This window comes from Bremia lactucae, linkage group LG1 (assembly GCF_004359215.1).
Source record: "Bremia lactucae strain SF5 linkage group LG1, whole genome shotgun sequence".
NCBI classification, from domain to species: domain Eukaryota; phylum Oomycota; class Peronosporomycetes; order Peronosporales; family Peronosporaceae; genus Bremia; species Bremia lactucae.
Genome location: NC_090610.1, coordinates 4,459,767 through 4,481,389, shown reverse-complemented (window position 1 = coordinate 4,481,389; position 21,623 = coordinate 4,459,767). Strand labels below are relative to the sequence as shown.

Below are 21,623 nucleotides of genomic sequence, written 5' to 3'. Positions count from 1 at the left end.
TGGTATCCTGAAATGCTTATTAACTTATTGAAAGGGTCGAATCCGAATGGTGCAGACACTGGCGCTGCGCGCAGCGCAGAATGGCGTAATCTGGCCACGACGACCCTTAGTTAGCAGCAAAGGGTTGCTCTCTTGCGTACGAAACATACCCATAAACTCATACGATAAGCGGCCAACAACTTTTCGCACCGTAGCCTTCAATTCCTCGGGCGAGCTGTTGGCGGCTGCTGACGAACGTGGCCGCATCTTTGTCTTTTTCGTAACAATGAATCGCTACTCATTAGTGCAGCACTTGGGTGTACCTATCATTAGCTGCTGTTTTAATCCCAAGCGGAAGACAGAATTGCTCGTAACCTGCGAGGACGAGACTGTTCGCTGTATCGACGTGCAGTCACAGACGCTAATCAGTACGCTTCGAGGTCATCGAATGCCAGCTCGGCGTTTATCCTTTCAAAAGTCGGGAAAGTTAGCGCTTACGGCTTCGCACGACGCAGTCATACTTTGGGACACGAAGGACTGGTCGAGGTATCGAGTACTCAATGCAGGCCCTGGTGTGGAGGAGGCTGTATTTGTTGCTAGTGAAGATCTCGTTGCTGTATGCTTCCAAGACAATGCAATTATGATCTGGGAGCTCGAGACGCTTGCGCTGCAATACAAATTCTCCTTACCTGCGGAGGAGCAGTCAGTAGGACTACAGAAGATCGCTGTCTCGGACAATAATCAAGTGCTCGTGGCCAGGTAATAAATAGATAGCTTGCACGTGGAACTTCTTACCATTTTTTCTGTACAGTGGTCGAGCTCCGTGTATATACGTGTGGGACTTCTATTCTCAGACAATGATTCGGATTATCGAACTCCCAGCGCCCATAAAACAAGTCGTTTATGTAAGTACGAAAAAGGCTGCACGTATGGCTATCAGATTGTTTATATACTAAATGGTCCGTATCTGAGCAGCACGCGTTTCTTCCTGGGTGCAAAACTGTAGTGAGCATTTTAGCAGATAATGGAAAACTTTTTTTTCTCGATGTTGCTGCGAAAAATCCCCAGATACAACTAGACATTTCGCACCAAGGTCGAAGTATATCTGCATTTGATATTGAGTGTCATGGCCGATATCTTGCAGCCTGCACGAGGTATGATGTTTCGAATCGATCATGGATGGCAGTCGATATTTTTATTTAATTTTACTGTAGCGATGGGTTTCTTCTCTTGTACGATATGGCAGTTGCAAGAGAAACTGCCGCTCGTGCGCACAAACAATGGAAAGGAGAAGGGCCTGTAGAATATGCTCAATTGCGTACTCGGTCGGGGCTGCAGCATATGAAATCGCTAACTCTTGATCCTACTAGAGAATTTAACAGAGAATTCCCGGAGCAAGGCCGCCCAGTCCCATCAAAATTAATCGACAGTTTATTTGGTGAGTATTCAAGACGTAATAGTGGTGCTCCTAAGCGGTCTCATGGTGACATAACAGCAGCAGTTCATAGAGAATTGACACCCGTGCAATCAACAAATGCCGAACGAGCTCGATTTCATGCTACTAAAGGGCCATTTACTATGCCGTACTCGAAAGATAAAGAACGAGAATCCTTAATTCGTCGGAAAAAAGTTCGAGCTCGACGCAAGAGGTCTTTAGCTTCTCCACTAGCCGAACTAACACCTGGAGAGATCGAAGTAAATCGCACGCGACTCGTTGGCAGCTTAAAGATCAATGGCAAATTTCCGAAAAAATATCGCGTTCTCGTCTGGCGATTTCTTCTTCGTCTGCCCAAAAATGAAGACGCGTTTCGGTCATTGGTGGCAAAAGGCAAGCATCCGAATTTCGCTCGATTGAAGGATCATTATCCTTTGCAAGATAGTCGCACCTTTCGTCGTCTCCATCGCATTCTATCGGCAATAGCTTACTATTGTCCAGCTTTTGGTGTAGTTAGCTATCTACCTGCAGTTGTGTATCCGTTTGTTAAGATTTTTCGACAGAATGATCTTGCAGCTTTCGAAGCAAGCGTTAGCGTACTCATTCATTGGTGCGACAATTTTTTAATAAGCCTTCCGTACCCACCTGTGTTCGCTATGAGTGCAATCGAGACTGACTTGGCTCGGCGAGACTCTCAGCTTTTTGACCATTTTACACGCTATCAGGTTACATCGGAGACATATGCTTGGACTTTGCTCAAGACTGTTTTTACTGAAGTTTTAAGTGAGAACGAATGGATGTGTGTGTGGGATCATTTCTTCGCATATTCAGACACACCTCAATTAATCTACGTTGCTGTATTGGCTTATTTGTCGTACTACCGAACAGCTCTCTTAGCTGCACGTGACCGAATTTCGATCGAGCAATTTTTTCATCAACAAAATGCGATTGACATTCAAAAATTTGTTCGGCTGGTGATGAAGTTAAGCGAACAAGTGAATTTGAAAGAATTTACGTTGAGCGGAGGCTTAGATCAACCGAAGTCAGAATTTAAAAACTATCGGCCATTGCCAAAAGGATTATATCCTGCTTATGCGCATTACCCACAATCCGCTGTAGAATTTCTGATAAATGTAAGTAGATTGCTTGGCTGAATGCCCAAGGTACTATCTAATGTTTTACAATGACGTCAGGAGCGGTCTCGAATTGCATTAGAGGAAGCAGTGCTAGCTGACAAGCAACATCGTTTCGATCAGATCGAGGAAGAAACAAGGAAGTTGAAAGCAGAACATGAAAAGTGGATGAAGGAGCGGAATATAGTGCTTGATGCTGAAGAGTGCCGGCAAAAAGAAGTTACTGCTGCTGAAAAGGAAAGGATACTACTATCAAAGACACTTGACTACGAAACGCAGAAGCGACGACTTGACCGTCTTAGCAATATGGAGACATTTGCCAATGAGACACTTAAGGAAGCGACGAAAAGGCTTCTAAAAGAATATCAGCGGCTGGAAAGCATTCTTGCGATGTATAAGGAGCGCGTAGAATTTGAACTTTTGTCTCGCAAGCGAGAAGAAAATTTAGCGCAAGTCGAGTTAAAGACATCAGACCGCGTTCGATGCATTCAAAAGCAGCACGAAATGGAAAAAAGGTTGTCACAGCTTCGTACAGAATTTGAGTGTCGACTTAAACAGCAGGAGCTGGAATATATGCGAAGGATCGAAAGCTGGAAGAAAAATGATGAAGAGCATTCGCGTAAAATCAAACTTGAATTACGCCGGCGTGAAGCACGCACACATAAAAACCATGAGAAGCGCATCCGTCAGGAATATGAAAATAAAGTTTTGGAACAGCATCTAGCCAAAGATGAAGAATTGCTGAGTTTAGAAGCCACCCTACGTGCTCACCAAAGAGAGCACGAAGATCGCGGCAAGTTGGATGATAAGGTTAGCATTAACGCAAATGATATTCGACAGCACGCCGATCTGACCGACATTCGTGCGCAGTCGCATCTAAATGGTCATTTTTCAGATCACACCAGTAAGAATTCTTATCATGAAGCAGCGCCTTTAAGGGATCGGCGAAATTATAGCCCTTGTAGCTATGACAGTCAGGATATATTTGAGTCTGGAAGGAACGAAGCCCCTACCCGGTGGAACACACTTTCAAATGAAGGCTTATCTGGCGGTGAAATTGAAAATAAGAACTCTTCTTTCCCGCGTTCTTCTGACTCTGTTTCCTCGGAAGGTGCAATTTGCTTAACAATGCAAGGGCCACCTAGCACTGACAGCAGCATGAGTTCTGCGAGTGTTTTGTTGCCAAGAACGATGAAAGAAGCGAGTAAATTAGAAAAAGGACTGGGAAATGTCAGCAGTATGAGTAGCAGTGACCAAAGCTTCGAGGACCATGCTAGAGGTATAATTGCGAATGCAGAGGAGAATCTTTCTTACTGGCAAGGATCAAGATCATTTGATAAAAATGTCGGAATGGCTGACGATAAAGCAATGAAGGTCTCAGACACCGAATCTGAAATCTCACCTCGTCATGTCCGCACGTTCTCGCAAGCTGTAAACGAAGCCACCCAATCGATACAAGATGTTTCGCGCATACTTACAGGAAGTGACGAAAAACTGACGACCCTCGCAGCAAGCGAGATCTTGCAACTAAAATTAGATGACCCACTTTCATCTAACCACATCCAAGTATTGTCCGAGGACAGGAGCGAAGCAATAGATGAGTTTGATTCTCTGAACGAGTCTGATCACAAATCATCTTCGCCTCGACATGTTTCAAACCTTTCGCTGCTGCAGGGTCAAAGTGCATCTACATCACAAATTACCCTGGAACACTCCGAAACGAAAAGTGAAGGTTCTGTTTCACCTCGGGCTGCTCTTCGATCAAGTATTCAGGATCAGGATTCGACGTCAACTTTACTTCCAGCTGCCAAGACTTTGTTATCTGTAACTGATCCGAATGAAGCGCTAAATATTGACTCGGATAGTGATAGCGATCAAGCCATGGACGCGCTGCAGCAGTCGATCGCCGAGCTCGAGAAAAGGCTTGGAATCCGGTTTAATGATCTTAGCGATGACGAGGAAGAGGATGAGATTATCGAAGACGAACTGTGTTGAAGGACAGTTTGCTACCGTAGCTTTTGAAACAAGTAACAAAAGATTGAGTTTTACGTCCCTGCTTCTCGTTTTTTGCCAAAAATTATGTGCTCATGACGTTTTATACATGTAAGCACAGGTACGATTTTCGAAAGCCACCTGCTTCTTTTATTTCAATAAGTTCGATTGCTAAGTGTCTAGCACGAATGTCGTCGGTCAAAACGAAGTCGACGAGGACTTCGAAGCAGCACGTCACTCGAAAGAACGAGTGGCAAGCATTTACGTCTCCTGATGGACATGTCTATTATTGTAATGCCACAACAAAGGAAAGTAGGTGGGAACCTCCTGACGAGAACGAGTCTGAGCTTCGACTTAAAGTAGGCAAGCGGAACCGGGCCCGAAAGGAAGAAATATCTATCGAACAAGTCGCGAGCCTCAAGCAAAAACTATCTTTAAACACAGAAAGCACGCCGCAATTGCAGAAGAATCACGGTGAGAGCCTAAGAGAAAAGATGGCTACGGATGCAATCACCAAGCCCCAGCACGCCATATTCCAGAAGATTCAAGCGTCGCTCGAGGGAAGACTCCAGGGTCCCATGATGGGTACGATGAAATTACCTTCTATGCTTGATATACGAAGCAAAGAGGAGGAGAATACTCCAGAGATGCAGGCTCAAACTCTTGAGGAGCAATATGAGGGTGAGACAGTTGGTATGAGCGCGGCAGAGCGGCTACGTTTCTTACGGAAAAAACGAAAAAAAAGTATGATAACCAAGCGAGTAAGTGTTGCCGAGGATGACTTCATGGCCGAAGTAGCCAATAATATGAAAAAGAAGGGTACTGTCATGAAACATCATGGCGGCGAGCGGGAACAATCGGAGAAACATCAAAAACGACAGCAGATCCAGAAAGAAATGGAGGAGAAAAAAACGGAAAAGCGACAAAGTCAGGAGCGCACAGAACACTTAAAATTGGAGCAAGATGCAGAGGATGACAAGAAAAAAAGACAAGAGAATGAGTCAGCCAAGTCGAAGAAGAAAAAGGACACGAATTTATTCGATACAACCATCATAACCGAGGATACGAATCCAGTTGCATCGTGGCAATTAAATTCTGCAGACAGGTCAAAAGCGCCTGCTGAGGATGTTTTGGATGTGTCAGCTCTCGAACGCAAGGCGCAGAAAAAACATAAGAAAAGCAAGTCTGGCAAGTCGATTCGTGTAGAGGAACACAAGAATGGCCAACTTGGCCGCAATTCTGAGAGCTTAATAATTGACGCACATAACGCCAACACGGAAGCTGAATTAGATTTGGCCCATACGAAACAGGAAAAAAAAGAAGCACGTATAGAGCGTCGAGCTCGCAGGATGCTTGATGGAAAACTGGCCGTAGCGACTTTAAGCGCAAGAGGAGCCACTTTACCGTCAGAGGCCAGTCTAACCACACAAAAACAAGTACTAAGCATTGAATCAAAGCTAGAAGGAAATCAATCTTGTCGTGAGCAACGGCGGATCGCAAAGATGGAAGCAGCATTTGCGGCTCAAAGTCTGGAAAGTAACAAAAATGAGAATGTTCATTCCGAGCACGTACAGCGTGTGAATAATACAAGTGAAGCAGATTCTAGCTCTGGTCATGTTGGTGGGCATACCATGCATGGGCAACCGCTCTCTAGTCAGGCTGCACCAGACCAGCCAATAGTTAACGGGGGATTGTTCCCATTATATCCGTACGTGATAATGTCGCCACTACCACCGTATGGATATTACAATCCGTACACGCAAATGCCTGTTGTGCCAATGCCAGTGTATTCACCAGGAACGGTGCAGCCAGGGTATCAATTTATGCCTTCAACTTCTCCACCATTGACGGACAGCATAGCAGCATTAGTAGCCTACAGCGCAGAATCGACGCTGGCGAGTTCATACGAATTAAATCTGTCAGTCGGCCAGCAGGCTTTACCAAAATTAACGAAGTGCGAACACTGCAAGGGAATTGGCGTAGGGCTGGTGGAAAAGAATGGTATTTGTGCTCATTGCAATCGACTTCGTCTCGCTTTCATCGTCGATTCCGCTCAAATGCGACGACGCTGCTCAAGATGTGGTGGTTGGGGATATCAATTACTTCAAGCTAATGGAATGTGCACGCATTGCAATCGTCAGACTGCGCAAAAGGCGCAAGCAAAGTTGTTAACTAAAGCTGCAACCCAGAGTCAACGTGTTGGGACTACCATGCGTCAGAATTCAATGATGACTGTGACTCAAAACGAAAGGCTTAGTGGCAATGAATGGGATAAATCTTCGTCTGATGATTCCGATTGGGACGACTAATTATCATGGATGCCGAACGAGATAAATTAGATGAAGCTCAAATTGCAGTTTGAAATATAAGCAGGGCTGAAAAAATGGGGAAATTTATTTTTGATGGACAGTGAGGACATGAATAGTTCAGTTGCAAGACTATGGATTGTTGTGGATTTTGTGATGAAGCGATCGACAGTCGAAATGATCAAAAGCCGCATGAACAAAGTATTAAATATTGGCAACTCATTGAAACGATTGAGAGCGGCGCCTCGATTAAAATAGTGATGAAGCGCATTAACTGTATCATATATCCCAAGGTAGCAGCAGCAAGTAACGGTCACCAATTCGAAAACAAGAAGGAGGTCATTACATTATATTATTAAATGGGTAGACTAAACTTAATCCAAGCTGCAGTTCTCGAATCTGTCCGTCCAACAAACAAAAGGCCACTGATCTTTGAAGTAGCGTGCATCTGGAGCCTACTGGTGCGAAAATTATGCACCATGTCCAATTTGCTCGGCCAAAATACAATTTCGGCTCGAGAAATGTCTATTTAGGCTTGCAAAATTGACGCATTATTAAAAATATATATTCTGGGGCTTCACGGCTCACTATTTCCGTAGAGGCCAACTCGCAATTTTTGAGCAAAATTTTCAGCGAAATTCATTGACGATATTTCACCGAGCTATTCTCGCTTGCAAGAGGATCTGTTATATTATGAAGTGGAGCTTTTTTAATCTTTTTCGGCGCACTTTGTAAACCCCTTTCTTCGATCACGCAAATATACCGTTATTAACAGAATCCTGGAAAAATTCTGTACAGCGTCATAGCTGAATTGTAGTTTTGCACCAGCGACTTGTGGATTACATGCCATTTACATATGCGCCTATGGAGCTTATAACGTCCATAAATACGATAGTCCCCGCCTACTGGAATCGAGATAGCTTTAAGAGCAAAAGGAAAATTTATGTTTGAGAATTATTCGATGATTTATGAATTAAAATTGCATCAGATCACTAATTTTGTAATATATGGCGCAGCATATCAATCAAACATTCACGACAGAGTACCTGCTCGAATAGTAAAAAGGATACGAGTTAAGTATCTGTGCATTTTCCTTACGCCATTTCCGTAGCTGATATAACCTGTGTTGGCATATCTTGAATCTTCAGTAATCTGCATCGATATCATGAATTAGGCGTTGTATTCTAGGCAACGTTGGATTTAGGTCAGGAGGAACAATAGGCAAGGGCCATAATCATGTTAAATTCTATGGTCAATTGAATACCAAAAAAAATCTCTATGGGTGCAACGTGCCATAAGCTGGAACTTGCGAAATGCACTAGCAAACAAGGTATGTAGGGTTCATTGACAGCTTAGATAAATTATAAATGAGTTCAAAAATCATTTTTGATTGCCATGAGGCATTTGAAACGAAACGGCGACATGTGAAGGTGCAATAGGTGTAACTTTTGCATACTGACTGCTCTACAATCGCGTGATGCTCTTCTTCTTGTTATTCTTTTTCTTTTTGAGAGAGTTTTCCACATCACTGACATAGGTCGACTTTTTGGTCGATTCTTCCATGCCTTCCAGGCTTGGGCCGTTGTCAGCAGGTCTTTTATGCTGATTGCCGCTGTTGCTATGCCGACTAGTAGCACTTTGAGTCGTAATAGTCTTTCCACTCATTTTTTCGGAATCCACGTCCGCAGTGAATCGACTTGATGCATGAATCTTTGTCCAAAGCTTAGCACGCCGTGCATAATCACCATAACTGTCGAGAAACAGCTTTCCTGCCTCATCATTTAACGACGACTCTGGGAATGGGACGATAAGCAGACAACGAATCACCTGTAGCACATGAGCCAGGCCAAGTGTCACTTTCCAGTCCTTCTTCAGCGTATTGACGCAAATGTCTCCTGCCGGCTGGGACACATTGGGATGAAAGATTCTGGTCAAGAATACGCCGCGAGGCGGCTGTTCTGGAAAGCTCACTGTGAGTGTCAGTTTGACTTTAAAGTAGCCACCTTCGTAGGGCGTGTGCTCCGGTCCACGAATTTCGGCATAAATCTCACTAAGCTGTTCCTCACGTTGAGGCAGGTATCGTATGCCATCTAAAGGTTGCATTACGAGCTTCCGAAGCTCACGAGCCACGCGCTGGGCTACTTGAGGCGGCAAATTCTCCCGTGAGAGCTATAAAGTTCAATGATATATTCAATGCTTATGAATACACAAGCCACGCAAATGGTATGCAATGAAGGGACGGACAACGCATACGCTGGAGTATAATTGCTTACCATTATAAGTTAAGATACGGAGATGCTATGTACCAGCAGAGGTGCGCCTTTCGTGTGAAAACCTGTTTCAAATATTAAATAGCTGTGTGTAGCACACCTTGACTTCGAACTATTTAAAGTGGATCATGAAACGTCACGGAAGTGCTGAAGGAAGTCGCCTGCTTGTAGCAATAGTCTTAGCTGCTTAGGTAAGATCCGATAGCTTAAGCGGAAGACAGAAAATTGGTGATATAATGTTTGTAGTTATGTTGTCGGGGCATTGGCCGATAAAGGTGATGCTTAGGCACCAACGGCGCCGCGTGCTCCTATGCGACTTTCAGCAATGATTACCCGCAAACCGATAGACTAAGTTATTCTCGATTTGAGCCAAAAATTACGACCAGCACAGCGCCAAGTGTGTTTCGCGATAAGCTTCGCTTCTCAACGTCGTAGGAAGGACACTAGTCGTACGAGATACGCGCTATGCCAACTTTCATTACATCAGTGCTATTTACGGATAATCATGGCGTTGATGCTATCCACCTCGAGGTCACCGGCTCGCGTTACAACTTTTCTACTTGTACAGGCCTCATCTCTCGTCCAATATCTGCAGAATTCGACAAGGTGCAACTTAATTTTACCGATTAAACATTTCTGAGGTCAGACAAAATCTAAATGACATCTACATTGAAGGCAGTATCCGATGTGAATTTGTAAGAAAATCTGCAATCATTCTAAATAGCAGTGGGGTTGATCGTTCGTTCCGTGTTGCAGCAACGAATGCTCTCCGGATTTCACCAGGCTATTTGGTATATGTAAGAGCTTTAAAATGTCAGCACTCACACCGACGCAGGTATTGCTCTGTGCGCTTTCGCCGAGATTAAATGCATTTTCAGCAACTTCATGGCCTAGTCGAAAATTACGAAGTCTGCTTCGTGTTTAGCATGCGACGACAGTGACGAAGACTACAGCTGTGATTCCAGTACAAAATAGTTGCAATAGTAAAGAAAATAGCGAAAATCCTTTCTACAAGCCTGCATTTAATAAAAATGCTGCTAGAAGTCCAGCTAAATAGTCACTGTAATCGAATGAATGTGACTAGAAGTACAAGCGAGCATCCACTTCTGATTGTAAAATTAAACGCTGTACAAGGCAATTTCACTGCACACAGCATCGTAAAAAAGGCAGCAGGCAGACTTGACAGCTCCGGCAGCGCTTCTTAGATTTGAAGCGTTTGATGAGCAACGGAACGAATTAGCTGACTTTTTTGTCGTAAACATGGTCTCGAAATACGCCAACAGCGCACTGAATTTTCCTACGCACAAGAATTTTTAATAAAAGTGGATCCAAGATGAAATTACATGATGAGAATGTCTTCGAACACATTTTTGGTGTTGAAAGAGATTGCATTAAAAGGAGATAGTGGGTGCTCTGCACGGAACAGTTAGTGCAGGTTGTGCAATATCGATTTAAAATACCTGAGAGCTTCCAACTTAATTTGGTCACTATTTGCGCTAACAAATTTAAAATTGATGCACGAACTCCGAATTTATTTTACATAATGTTGCAGCGGTGGTCGTCACCGTCTTCGACAAAGCGTTCAATGTCCTCATCTGTGATTTTGCCAGGTTTCAAGTTTTTTGGAAACAAGTCCTTCACTAATACGTCGTCCATATCTGAGCGAAGGTAGAACAGCAAGTAAGCGGACGGACTTACAACCTGTTGGTCCTCTACAACACGAACACGCTCGTCATCATAGTAATACCATTGGTCATCCACAAAATTTTTCGCATAGGCCGTGTAATGACCACCGCCTAACGCACCCTGGTGATTCACAACACCATACAGATTATACTTGGTCTCCAGGCATCGCGATTGGTCCAAGTTTGAGTTTGTGTATCCACGGCGCACACGGTTGCGCACTGCTGCTGCTTCGGCCGCGGCCTCAATATCACTCTCCGTTGGAGATGTGAAGGCGAATTCACTGTCCGTCACGGTAGAGCAATGTTCCTTTGTGGTAGACAGCAATACATCTGAGGCTTTTTCAGGCGCTTCTGCAGGCAATTTGCTACCTTCGGGATTTTCTTCGATAATTATGTTTGCCGACTCGGATAAATTCTCTTCGCGCTTGTTCATCACAACCCTGGGAGAGATTTCTTCTGTGATAGTTGGAGGAGTAGATACATTACTTGTGGTACATTCGCCGCGTGACCTAAGTTTAAAGAGCTTCCGTGCAGGGTTTGCCACCCCACCTAGAGAATTTCTGCGTTTCTTCATCGGATATTTCTCTGGAATTTCATCATGAGGAGCAACGCAGCATGACAAGTCCAAGTCATGAATTGGGAACTCCACAAGCGACGCAAGCTTTCTCCGATATGTCTGCGTGTACTGGAAACGCTTCAAGTGCACCACCATAACTGGAGGTAGGCGCCAAATTTCTAGCTTTTTCGTCATCTCCTGGTGTTGCTTACAGCTAGAGCAAAAGCCCTCACTTATCTTCTCTTCGCTCGTGAATGCATCCAAACAGTGTTTAAGAGGCACAGGGCCCTTGTCAATTGCCTCGTTTCGAGCTACACTGTCATGATTTTCCACGTGTTTCATCTTGTCCATCATTTCGCGGTTCTGAAATACACTCAGATCCCAGTCAATCGCAATAGCTTCATCTTCCAAAATGTCCAAGCGCTCCGATGTGCATGGAATAGTGAATCCAAAGCTGCGTGTCAGCCATGAAGACCGCGAATCAGTAAGTCCTTTATTTTCGACGCGGCGTAGCAAAAACCCGCACTTTGAACTAATACTCTCAGATGTGTCCTTTAAGCCCGCAAATACGCTATCGATGTTATTCGTGACTAGAAGGTCCAGATTTTGCGATTCATTCTCTTGCCACTCAGTCGGGGGTGTAGCGTTCGGTCCCACATATTTATTCACACGTTCCCACACTTGCTGATACAATTGCAGACCACTCGTCATCTCGGGACAAAGTCGCAAAAGGTTCGGAGAGCCGAAAGGCACAGGCCTGAATGGATTCTTAAAGTACACCGCGGAGTAGCTTAGTTTACGCGAAAGCAATGGAATGTATAGCAGCCGCGCTTGGCGTGGTCGCAACCGATTCAGCGGCACCTTCATTTCATCCTCTGTGCGGCACAGACGCACACGTACTACTGATTGATCATCGTAGTCAGCGTGGGCTGCCGGTGGCTCTAAAACAACAGCGGGAATATAGTCTTGCGATTGCGTTCGCATTCGAAAATCGACAAGCACGCCTTTAGCCAGCTTCTCATAAAAATTGGAGTGATCATCGTCATCAGATTTAATACCTCCTGACCCAACCGCCTGGACACACGATGGGCGGCGATGTCGGGTCGCTTCATACATTTCTGGGCCGAGCGGCTCTAATTGAAAAGCAACAAGTCGATCAATACTGCGTATTTGACCTATTCGACGATTGTCAGCTTTAAAGCTCAAAATCATACATCCACTAAATTCGCACAGTTTAATATCACTCTCCGAGACTTCTGGCAAATTGAATTCTTCGTGGCACATTTTCATTAGCTCATGTTTCAAATCGAATATCGTCGCTGAGATACTTAATCGCACCGAAACCTTCATCGGAGTGACACCGTTAGCTAGCATAACTTGCACTGTTACCGTATTATGCTTGGGTTCTGGCAGCGGAACTTGGAGAAAAGTAAAGGGCTCAAATCGTGCAGACTTAAAGCCGCAAACACTGCATGTCAAGAGCGACTTATACTGGCCTGTGAACAGCGCAACAATAATTGAAACCTCACGCCTAAGATGATTTCGCCACCATTCATCGGCAAGGTCACCATCATAACGCCCATCACTATCTGGCTGTTCTATATAAGGCTTGTCATGAATCCTATTTAGATCCTCGCTTAATCCACTCAAAAGGAATGCAAGAAGCTCCTGGGCATCTTGTTGATCATTGCCACGAAATGCTTCGTTAAATTTACCAATGGACTTCTTAAAATTTCGCGGAGAGATCGATTTTTGCTTAACACACCACATATCTTCTGCAAGTTTACCATAGACCTCCGCTAGCTTGCCTTGCAGTCCCAGTGTGCTAGTACGATTAATGTCCTCCATATACATTCCCGAAAGAAAGTATTCGGCTAGTAGCTTCGTGTTAGTGAGGCACTGCAAAGCAGAATTCATATAACAAGTGTTCCCGAGATTTGCAAGTCCAACCGAGCCTCCCGATCGCATTCGGCGGGGAAGAGCAAGTTCCTGCTTTCGACGAGATTCTTCTTCGGAAGGAACAGATGAAAAATCATCTTCTACATCTTCGCCATCCTCTTTTTTATTTAAATCAATGGAAGGGGTCTCTGTTTCCTTAAGCTTTTTCTTCAGAAGCTTCGATTTTGTTTCCCAAATGTCTAGCACCGGTTCGCCGTTACTTGCAATCACAACTCGCCGCTGTATCTCTGGGCCACCCCCGTACCACAACTTAAGCGCCATCCACAATTGTTCACATATAATAAAGTAATGCCGACCAAATTTTATGCCATCGGATGTCTTTAGGATTCGGTCACGACGATCACTTGTTAGTAGAGGATAATTATTGATGCACTTCGGGCGTACAATTTCCCCCTTAAGATTCTTCATATAGTTGTCCTTTTGTGGAGTATTGCTGCCAATGACTTGTACTTTCGACGTGCTTGGAGTTGACGTAGAAGCTGAAGTCGTGATCAACGTGGAGTTTGAAGCAGAATGAGATAGTGCTAGAGACTCTTTTACATGGATTTGTATATATCTACACCAGTGGATAAACCACTTGCGCTCGACCAGATACCACCGATCGTCCTCTACCAACGTGGCAGGATCATAAGGGGTGTAGCACCCCGTTGCAATTAAAAGTTCTTCCTCCTTTGTCGACGGAACTAATCCAAGATCAATGAAAGCAACTTCACGCATAATTCGCAGCGTTGACATCTCATACTTCTGCTTAATAGCCCACAATGTAAATTCATCAAGCGTTAGCATTAAAGCCTTTGTCGAGGCCGTGCTTACGTCACGAATGCTTCTTCTCTGTCCGTAGCCTTTCAAAAGACCATCAACAAAAATACCCAATTCCGATCCCGATACTGATGGTGTCCTTGGACCCATGCTGTCCATGAGAGACGATGATGATAAGCTTTTCGTGGCGTTCAGAGCCAAGTGTTTTTTCTCAATAATAGATGTAATTTGGCTTTCCAGCTCTGAATTTTGAGTAATGTCCAGCCTAAGCATACCGTAGATGTCCTCACGCGTCATAAACGAACCATCACCAGCGCTTGCAAAAAGCTTGAAAGCAAACTCAGCCTTTTCCTTGGTCGTGCCCCGACAAGCGATTGACAAAGCACTTACAAAGCTAAAAACATCAATTTCAGACCCGTTGGCGCGCGAGCCAAAGCTTGCAAACACACGGCAAAACCGGTCTTCAGACATCTCCAGTGGAAAATCGCTGGTAAGGGCGTCCACATCCACGGCATCGCCGCCTCCGGAGGCACGATAATTATTAAAGGCGTCGCGCAAGACTGTTACCTCTTTCAAACTGAAATGTGTCTCGTTAGCTAAAATTTTCTGTTGCACTATAGGATTAAACTCCTCTTGCGACTCTAAGAGCTGAGGATCAGCCGTTTCACACAAAATATCGGCAAAAGATTTCATCCAGTCAACGAGCGTATGGTGTGCCTCAAGATCTGGTACTATCTTAATAAAATCATCACAGCTCATGCGTACTCGGCCCTGATCGAAACCTTCACTCAGCAGACGACGGTTCTCCGGCCGATCCAGCACGTGTCTTCCATGCAGCGATACCAAAAAGTTACTAAGTCCTGTGCTTTGCACTTTTCCTGCGTGGTCTAGGTCGCACATATTAAAGATAAACTGCAGCCTGTCTTCCATTGTACCACAGTTTAAAATTGCAACCGCGCGCAAAAATTCGTCCATGTTGATGTCTGAGCCTTGACGGTCGGAAACGGCTTTCATAAATCGCATCGCAAAGCTCGACGGCATATCCGGGAAAACACCAAGAATGTCTCGACGAAAGGAAGCGCGACTTATGCAAATTTGCGATCCAGCCGTGTGCATTATGACACTGTGGCGGTTCCCGTGCTCGTCTGTTGTGCTTCCCTTCGAAGGCTCTTGGATAGCTGTTGTCGTCTCCTTTATTGGCGAAGTTGGTGGTCGTCCGCCCTGGGCTCCCGATGAAGGCGGCGCCGAACTGCTCGTCGAGCTACGCAAGCTCTCAGTATCGATTTTTGATGAGCTTCCGTGATATAGATATTTGGAGGAACACAGCCGTTTAAAAGCAATTGAAAAGTCCTCCAATCGCTCAAATGGCAGCATGTTTTTCATTCGTTCTGACTCCAGTTCCTTCTTGTGTCGTTGCAGTTTTCGCTCGTATGACTCCATGTGTGCATATACCTCCAAAAAATTAAAAAGTGGCACGCGTATAAGCGGTCGAATTTCCAACACCTCTTTAATATACTTCTCCAGCTCACTACGTCGCTGTTCCACTACGCTTTGATGACGATTGCGAAATACATGACGCTTGGGAAAGTACAACTGCTTCACAGGCGAACTAGTTCGTTTTAAGCGTTCGTGTAGCTCTCGAAAATCTGAGTATCGCTTGCGTATAATCCACTGAAGACCTCCCTGCAGTCTCACCTCAACCGAAAAGACAGTGTGAATCGTCTTGTCAAACTCTGCCTCGGTAATGCCTTCAATAGGGAGCGATACACTCTCGATCTCAAACGACGGGGCGGATCCAGACGACGAACTCAAAAATGCTGACTCAGCCACTTGCCTTGATTTCAAAGATAAACCAAGAAGTTCACTAGATGTGTGGGATCGCTCGAGCGTCGGGGCGATGCGCGCGCTGTCTATCCTTACCAGCTGCGGCACGACGTCTGTACCCTCGCTATCATCCTGTTGCTGAGTTGAGGCGCCAGGAAATTCAGTAATCAAGTGGTCGTTGGAGGACCTAGTAGACAGAAGTGACGGTGAAGTGGTGGCATCCAGCGGCGTGGGCGCGTTTGGAGCAGATAAAGAGGCTGTTGTGGTCCTGTTTGTTTCGCGCATACTGACTTCTGAGCAAGACTCATCATCCTCTGCGGCAATGGTATCTACATCCGCATTGTTAAAATCGATGCTGCTGCTAACTGCTTCTGTAACACCAACTTCATGAAGCGACAGATCGCGTGCCGGCGAGGTCGAGCTCGTGTGTAACAATTGTGCGTCAGGTGGGGGCACTGGCGACGCCATCTCCGAGCTCTCCATAATGAGAGACTAGATTTTGAAGTGCGCGCCGCTGGACGCGGGATACAAGAGTGAAGGTCCGACGGATTAAATCTGAAAGTTCGCGCCGGTGCGGTCTCTTCTGGAGTGCGCTTCTGGGTAGGCTGTTGTTTGGTATTACAGAATTCCCTTACACTACAAAAGATGAAGTCTTAAGTACCACTTTTTGGCACATTTTGGCAAAAGACTAAATTAGAACGGTGCAATGTCGACAACACGAGAGTGGTCGAGGTGCCGACGTATAGGGATTTGCAATACATCCCCATATGAACTTTGTCAGCTACGAAGCCGATGTGGCGGCATTGACGTAGCGACGCGATGACGGGGCTGAACACAAACGCTGTGATGCGAGGCTTAATAATAGCGAAATATGAAATGATAAAGGCTATTAAGCTGAGCATTGTTCTGCTAGTAACATTAGCTCTGTGGGAAAATGATATTCATCTGACATCGTCGGCATTATAATTTTTAATTGAATTGTTCATTGAAATTTGTAACACCTGTTTTCTGCGTTTGTACACTTGTACCAGTCGAATGCTTGTAGCATCAGTCACACAGCTCGGCACATTTTAGCGGAATCTCATCGAAATGTGAAACATCCATTATTTTTGGCCACTAATGCAAAAAGAATAAATCGTAAAAATGCTTACAAAGTTAAGAGGCAGTGTTATTTATATAGTGTGCATACATCAGAAGAATGTGATGAAGTTCGCGTTGCAGTGTTGGGCGAACAATAAAGACCCCACCCGTAAGAGTTGTATGCACGGCGGTCTGGACAGTAACTTGCATTGACATGTACACGCCAAGCGCGTTTTACGCAAGTTCTTTTGTTTTAGACTGTTGCCGAGAGTAACAATTATCACCACCAGTAGCCGAAATAGATACAACAAATTATGATTTCTTACTGAACCATCCCGCACCGCTTGTGTGTATTGAGGCGTGGTAACAAATCCAAGTCGGTTTTTCTGGAAGCCTTAAAATTGAATGAAACAAAGCATCAAGCAGAAAGTTGCCGGCATTAAAAACAAAAATGTCGTATTCAGCAAATAATACAGGTAGAAAATCGAGAAGGCCAGCTTGCGCATGCACTAGTGATTAATTTCCGATAAGATACGCCAATTTAAGTTACTGAAAAGCTTGGCACAAAGATTGCCGTTTAGCCAATGCTTGCGCTGTGAAATTAGCGCAATAAGGTCTTGTGGTATATCATTTCGAGCCGCAGCATCCTTTCCATAATGCAACGTCCACTTGCAGTTCTACCGTACCACAACTTCAAATGTCAAATTCTGTCCTCTGCAAGGTACATGTTCCCAGCGAATGGCCGGAAAACGCCCAGTTCGGTGTGAAGCGTCCAAAGTTGGCTTCCAGTGAAGTTCCAAGATTGGCTTCAGATCGGTAGACCGAGAAATCACCAGGAAGTACACTGATGAAGCCGGAACAGCTTTCCATTAATTTTCTAAGGAAACTGTAAACTTTTTATTGAAATCTCTGAGCAGTAATGATCCAACTGCCTAAACTCTCCAAGGAGTTTCTCTACCGCGGTTTGTTCGCAAGCTCCTCCAATCCGATGGTTGCGCTCAAATGGGGTTGTACATATAGCAGCGGCCTAATTTTTAGTTGTAGTAACAATTTGACTAACCTTTTTCTTAGCCCCTAGACGCAAAGTCACACCATCTCAACATTACATATATGACAGCAGACATTTTTCGTATTGCGGTAAGAATAATAACACACTCCTGGGATTGCTAACTAACAAGTCTCTGCATTAATTTTGTATCTAACGTTTTCACACCTTTGCCGGCTAATAAATGATCATCGGTCGGACATGTGGAGAACCTTCCGACAAATTAAAAAGAAGCACAAAATCCGAATGCATGCACGCTAATCTGAATTTCTTTGCTCATGTTAATCCACACTACAATAAAAAATGTCTTGCCTAAGCTGGGGGAGTCAGTCAGCTGGAACAACTGGGGTGTTTGGTGTTGCACGCAATCCCGCCTCTTCATCTTGTCCACGGGGATATTGGAAATTGAGATCAAACATATTGGCAAATTTGCGTGGAAATGCCACGATTAATGTATTGTTATCCTTCATTGGGAAATTTATGACACGTATCGTTAGAGCGAGCATTTTCAGCTAAATCGTCTAAGTTTATCTGTTCTTGATACTTGGTGAGAACAGTCAGAATCACACCGTTCGACCAGCCAAAACCAAATTGCGACGCGTACTCACCCCCATCGCCTACACCACCAATCTGAAGAGCGTTGTACTTTTCAAACATAAGACACGTTTCCTGCCAGGCTATTAAGCCAGCCTTCACCCATGTTTGCACAAGGCGATTCGCAAGAGCGCGTGATGATACCGTGTCCGCTGCTTGCAAGCCTTCAATAATGATATCCTGCAACGGTGGCCAAGCATTTGGCGCATCCCATTGTTGCCCCGTAATGGACGTCGTAGATTGAATACCACCCTCCTGTACTAGACCAGACGCTTTCAAGGATGTAACTATTCTATCTAGTCGAGAAGAATTTGAGGCATCAAACGCTCCACTCCACAATGGAAAGTAATCTGACCCAGAAACCACTGAAGAATGCATACTAGACTCAAGAATATAATCCTTCCAGCATCCATCCGGTTCGCTCCACAGAATAGCATCCATCGCTTTTACGCGAGCCTTTGCAGCATCTTGAAATCTTGCGGAGGCAACGGGATTACCCAGAACCTCGTAAAATTTGGCAACATTAAGCTCCATTCGGTGTAAAATGGAGTTTAGATCGACAGGGATCACTTGCGACGTGCGAGTAGCAGCTAAGGTAGAGAAATCATCAAACCATCGGCTGCAAAAGTCCCAGCCGCTTTCGGCAGCGGCTATTATTTCGTTGTACAGCGAACTGTAATCGCTTTCATTGATGTGTGACACAGACGCTGTATAAAGGTCTTCACGGTATGATTCAGGTCGAGGCATGCCACTGTGCGCCACGTACCGATTCAGCACAAAAGTCTCACCTCCGGATGAGATTTCAATAGCATGTCCGTGAAGGCCACGTTGCATCCAAAACTCGTATTCCCGCTCAAGCAAAGGCAACGCCGCTTGCAAGTATTGTAGATCCCAAGCGCTATTGTCTGTTTCATTTACTCCCTCTATCTTACTGACTACGCGCACCATATCCGAGAGCATTGGAGGCTGTGAACGCGTGAGGTAGTAGACGCGTCCACCATTAGGTACGAAACCAAATTCAGCCACATATTCAAGCAAGTGATTCACGACTCCTCGGGCGGTTTGGTGTAGTCCGCTGACCAAAAGTCCCTGCACAATCCAGTACGAGTCCCAGTAGTAGCTCTCGCGAAATCGACCACCAGGCACGACAAGCACGTTCTCTCCATTAAATTGACGTGCCAGTACATTTTGCGAAGCATCTGGCGCTGAAAGAATAGGAAGAGAACGAAGGAAAGAGGTCCTAGACGTTTGGTCCGACGAGGCAGAGGCAGGTACTCGCGCGAGCACATTCCACAATTTGTGCAGCTCCATCGCCCAGTCCCGTAGACGTTCATCCCTGATCTTCATAATCTTTGGCGGCACGACTCCTTCTTTATAGTCTGGCGGGGCGATAGGCACTAGCTCACTTCCTGGAGGATCAAAGTGTCGTTCGACAAACGTTTCGAGTTGCGCTTTCCACTCTGCTCCCTTCGGCTTCGTATCAAAGCTCGCTTTAAGCTCTTGAAATTGAGTCAGTACGTTGCTCACCGATGACTGTGCCTTGATGGGCATGTCTACAAAGTGTTTGCTATCCGTAAAGAGCTCTTGCATTTGCACCTCGTGCAGTAATTCGCCTTGGCAATAAATACGTTGGAGTTGCTGCAGTTGCTGTTTCCGGCTCGAAGCAATCGCACCGTTTACGGTCCGAAGGGACATACTTCGAGTCTGTAAGAGATGAGGACGAATACTCCGGCGGCTAGCTACCAGGGAGTTTCCAACCGACAGAATCAGCAACAACGATAGGGAGACTGTGGGGGCCCGAGAGCTTCCGTTATACGAGACCATACGATCTTCCTCAATGCAAATACAATTACAATTGGACGACATACAAGATACAAATAATACGTTTGTGTATGGCCCTAACCCGAGGGAGAAATCAAATCAAATTCGCAAGTTCAATAGCAGTATGGCAAATCACGATATGATCCTACTGTAAATCGTCAGAAACGAACGAAACGAACGAAACGAGTTGAGCGACGCGCATGGAGCGACCGCATGGCGCTTTATGCTTTTAGAGCCGCAACACTTAATAATGCTTTCATCAGCAAGATACGATCCCCGATTTTATTAGATAAAATATGGGCAATTTGGCCTCTCAATGTGCATATCGATAATATGTAATCGTCGTGTGGCATCAGCTTATTGTCCATAATATATGGAGCAATCGTAATACATTAAGCAACGGAGAGAGATTTCATGGCGGTCTATTTACATTGGTTTAGCACAAGATGAAGCAGAGCTACCTAGCTCGTTGAGTCAGAGGAAGACTTTTAGACTCAACGAGTCACTTAGTAATTGGGCAGACTTCGGTTATTAAACAGTTAACGTGGTACAATTTAAATTATGGGTGATTTTTTTTCCTAAAAGGTTAATGTCATTAAAATTTGATTTATTATGGATATTACGCGTGGCAGCCACCATATAAAGATCTCGTGGCTGAATCTATTTTTAGGGTAATTTGAGTTAAGCTTTTTCATTTAAGACCATTAATAAATTTCAGTTTCTGCCACGCACTACAATGAGGAAACGTTTAACCGTCTTTTCTCACGTAGAGTGAGGTAGTTGGTGTATACCAAAGCGACCTCACCCAACGAACTAGAAGCCTTAGTTTAAGTAACGTCACGGAGCGGTAACCCGGCTCTACGTGCGCACTTGTGAACTAGGAAGTAGTTTTCAGACTGATTTATATTTAATCGTATTTAATATGAAACCTATTTAACCAATCATTAATGCCATCTCTGTAGATATGCACTGATATGTGTGGCGAGCATATTACTCTAAATTCCTCGTTCCGTGGAAGACGCTAGCAGTCGTCACGGATGATGCTAGGCATCATCCCTCATAATGTGAATGCACCCATGTGCATCACATACACAAGGATGGCTCACAATGTGAACCACACTCAAGTGGTGGGTATAATTATTCACTTTAGTAATTGACCATCCTCTTAAGTACGTAAAGTGTCCT

At 44.8% G+C, this 21,623-nt stretch overlaps 5 protein-coding genes across 5 annotated transcripts; 2 read left to right on the top strand and 3 right to left on the bottom strand.

Annotated features, from left to right (window-relative positions):
- The first annotated feature begins 4 nt into the window (after positions 1–4).
- CCR75_008940 (uncharacterized protein) lies at positions 5–4,601 on the top strand. The gene is made up of 5 exons (XM_067966987.1): positions 5–738; positions 791–884; positions 955–1,133; positions 1,194–2,547; positions 2,608–4,601. Exons 1-5 carry the CDS (start codon positions 47–49, stop codon positions 4,540–4,542), a joined length of 4,254 nt encoding a protein of 1,417 aa, XP_067822352.1. The 5' UTR covers positions 5–46; the 3' UTR covers positions 4,543–4,601.
- A 126-nt stretch (positions 4,602–4,727) lies between these two features.
- On the top strand, positions 4,728–6,848 carry CCR75_008941 (uncharacterized protein; the record flags this gene model as incomplete). The annotated part of the gene is made up of 1 exon (XM_067966988.1): positions 4,728–6,848. The coding sequence occupies one exon, from the start codon at positions 4,728–4,730 to the stop codon at positions 6,846–6,848; it is 2,121 nt and encodes a 706-aa protein (XP_067822353.1).
- A 1,461-nt stretch (positions 6,849–8,309) lies between these two features.
- Positions 8,310–9,121, bottom strand: CCR75_008942 (uncharacterized protein; the record flags this gene model as incomplete). The annotated part of the gene is made up of 2 exons (XM_067966989.1): positions 8,310–9,014; positions 9,053–9,121. 2 exons carry the CDS (start codon positions 9,119–9,121, stop codon positions 8,310–8,312), a joined length of 774 nt encoding a protein of 257 aa, XP_067822350.1.
- Positions 9,122–10,651: 1,530 nt separating this feature from the next.
- Positions 10,652–16,381, bottom strand: CCR75_008943 (uncharacterized protein; the record flags this gene model as incomplete). The annotated part of the gene is made up of 1 exon (XM_067966990.1): positions 10,652–16,381. One exon carries the CDS (start codon positions 16,379–16,381, stop codon positions 10,652–10,654), a length of 5,730 nt encoding a protein of 1,909 aa, XP_067822351.1.
- A 2,101-nt stretch (positions 16,382–18,482) lies between these two features.
- On the bottom strand, positions 18,483–20,483 carry CCR75_008944 (uncharacterized protein; the record flags this gene model as incomplete). Its single annotated transcript, XM_067966991.1, has 1 exon — positions 18,483–20,483. The coding sequence occupies one exon, from the start codon at positions 20,481–20,483 to the stop codon at positions 18,483–18,485; it is 2,001 nt and encodes a 666-aa protein (XP_067822354.1).
- Positions 20,484–21,623: the final 1,140 nt, after the last annotated feature.

Bases quoted from the DNA above. Each gene is read 5' to 3' on its own strand.
- CCR75_008940 (XM_067966987.1), top strand. From the start codon at position 47: ATGGTGCAGACACTGGCGCTGCGCGCAGCGCAGAATGGCGTAATCTGG. The intron at 739-790 runs GTAATAAATAGA...TTTTCTGTACAG, and splicing joins AATCAAGTGCTCGTGGCCAG to TGGTCGAGCTCCGTGTATAT. The intron at 885-954 runs GTAAGTACGAAA...GTATCTGAGCAG, and splicing joins CCATAAAACAAGTCGTTTAT to CACGCGTTTCTTCCTGGGTG.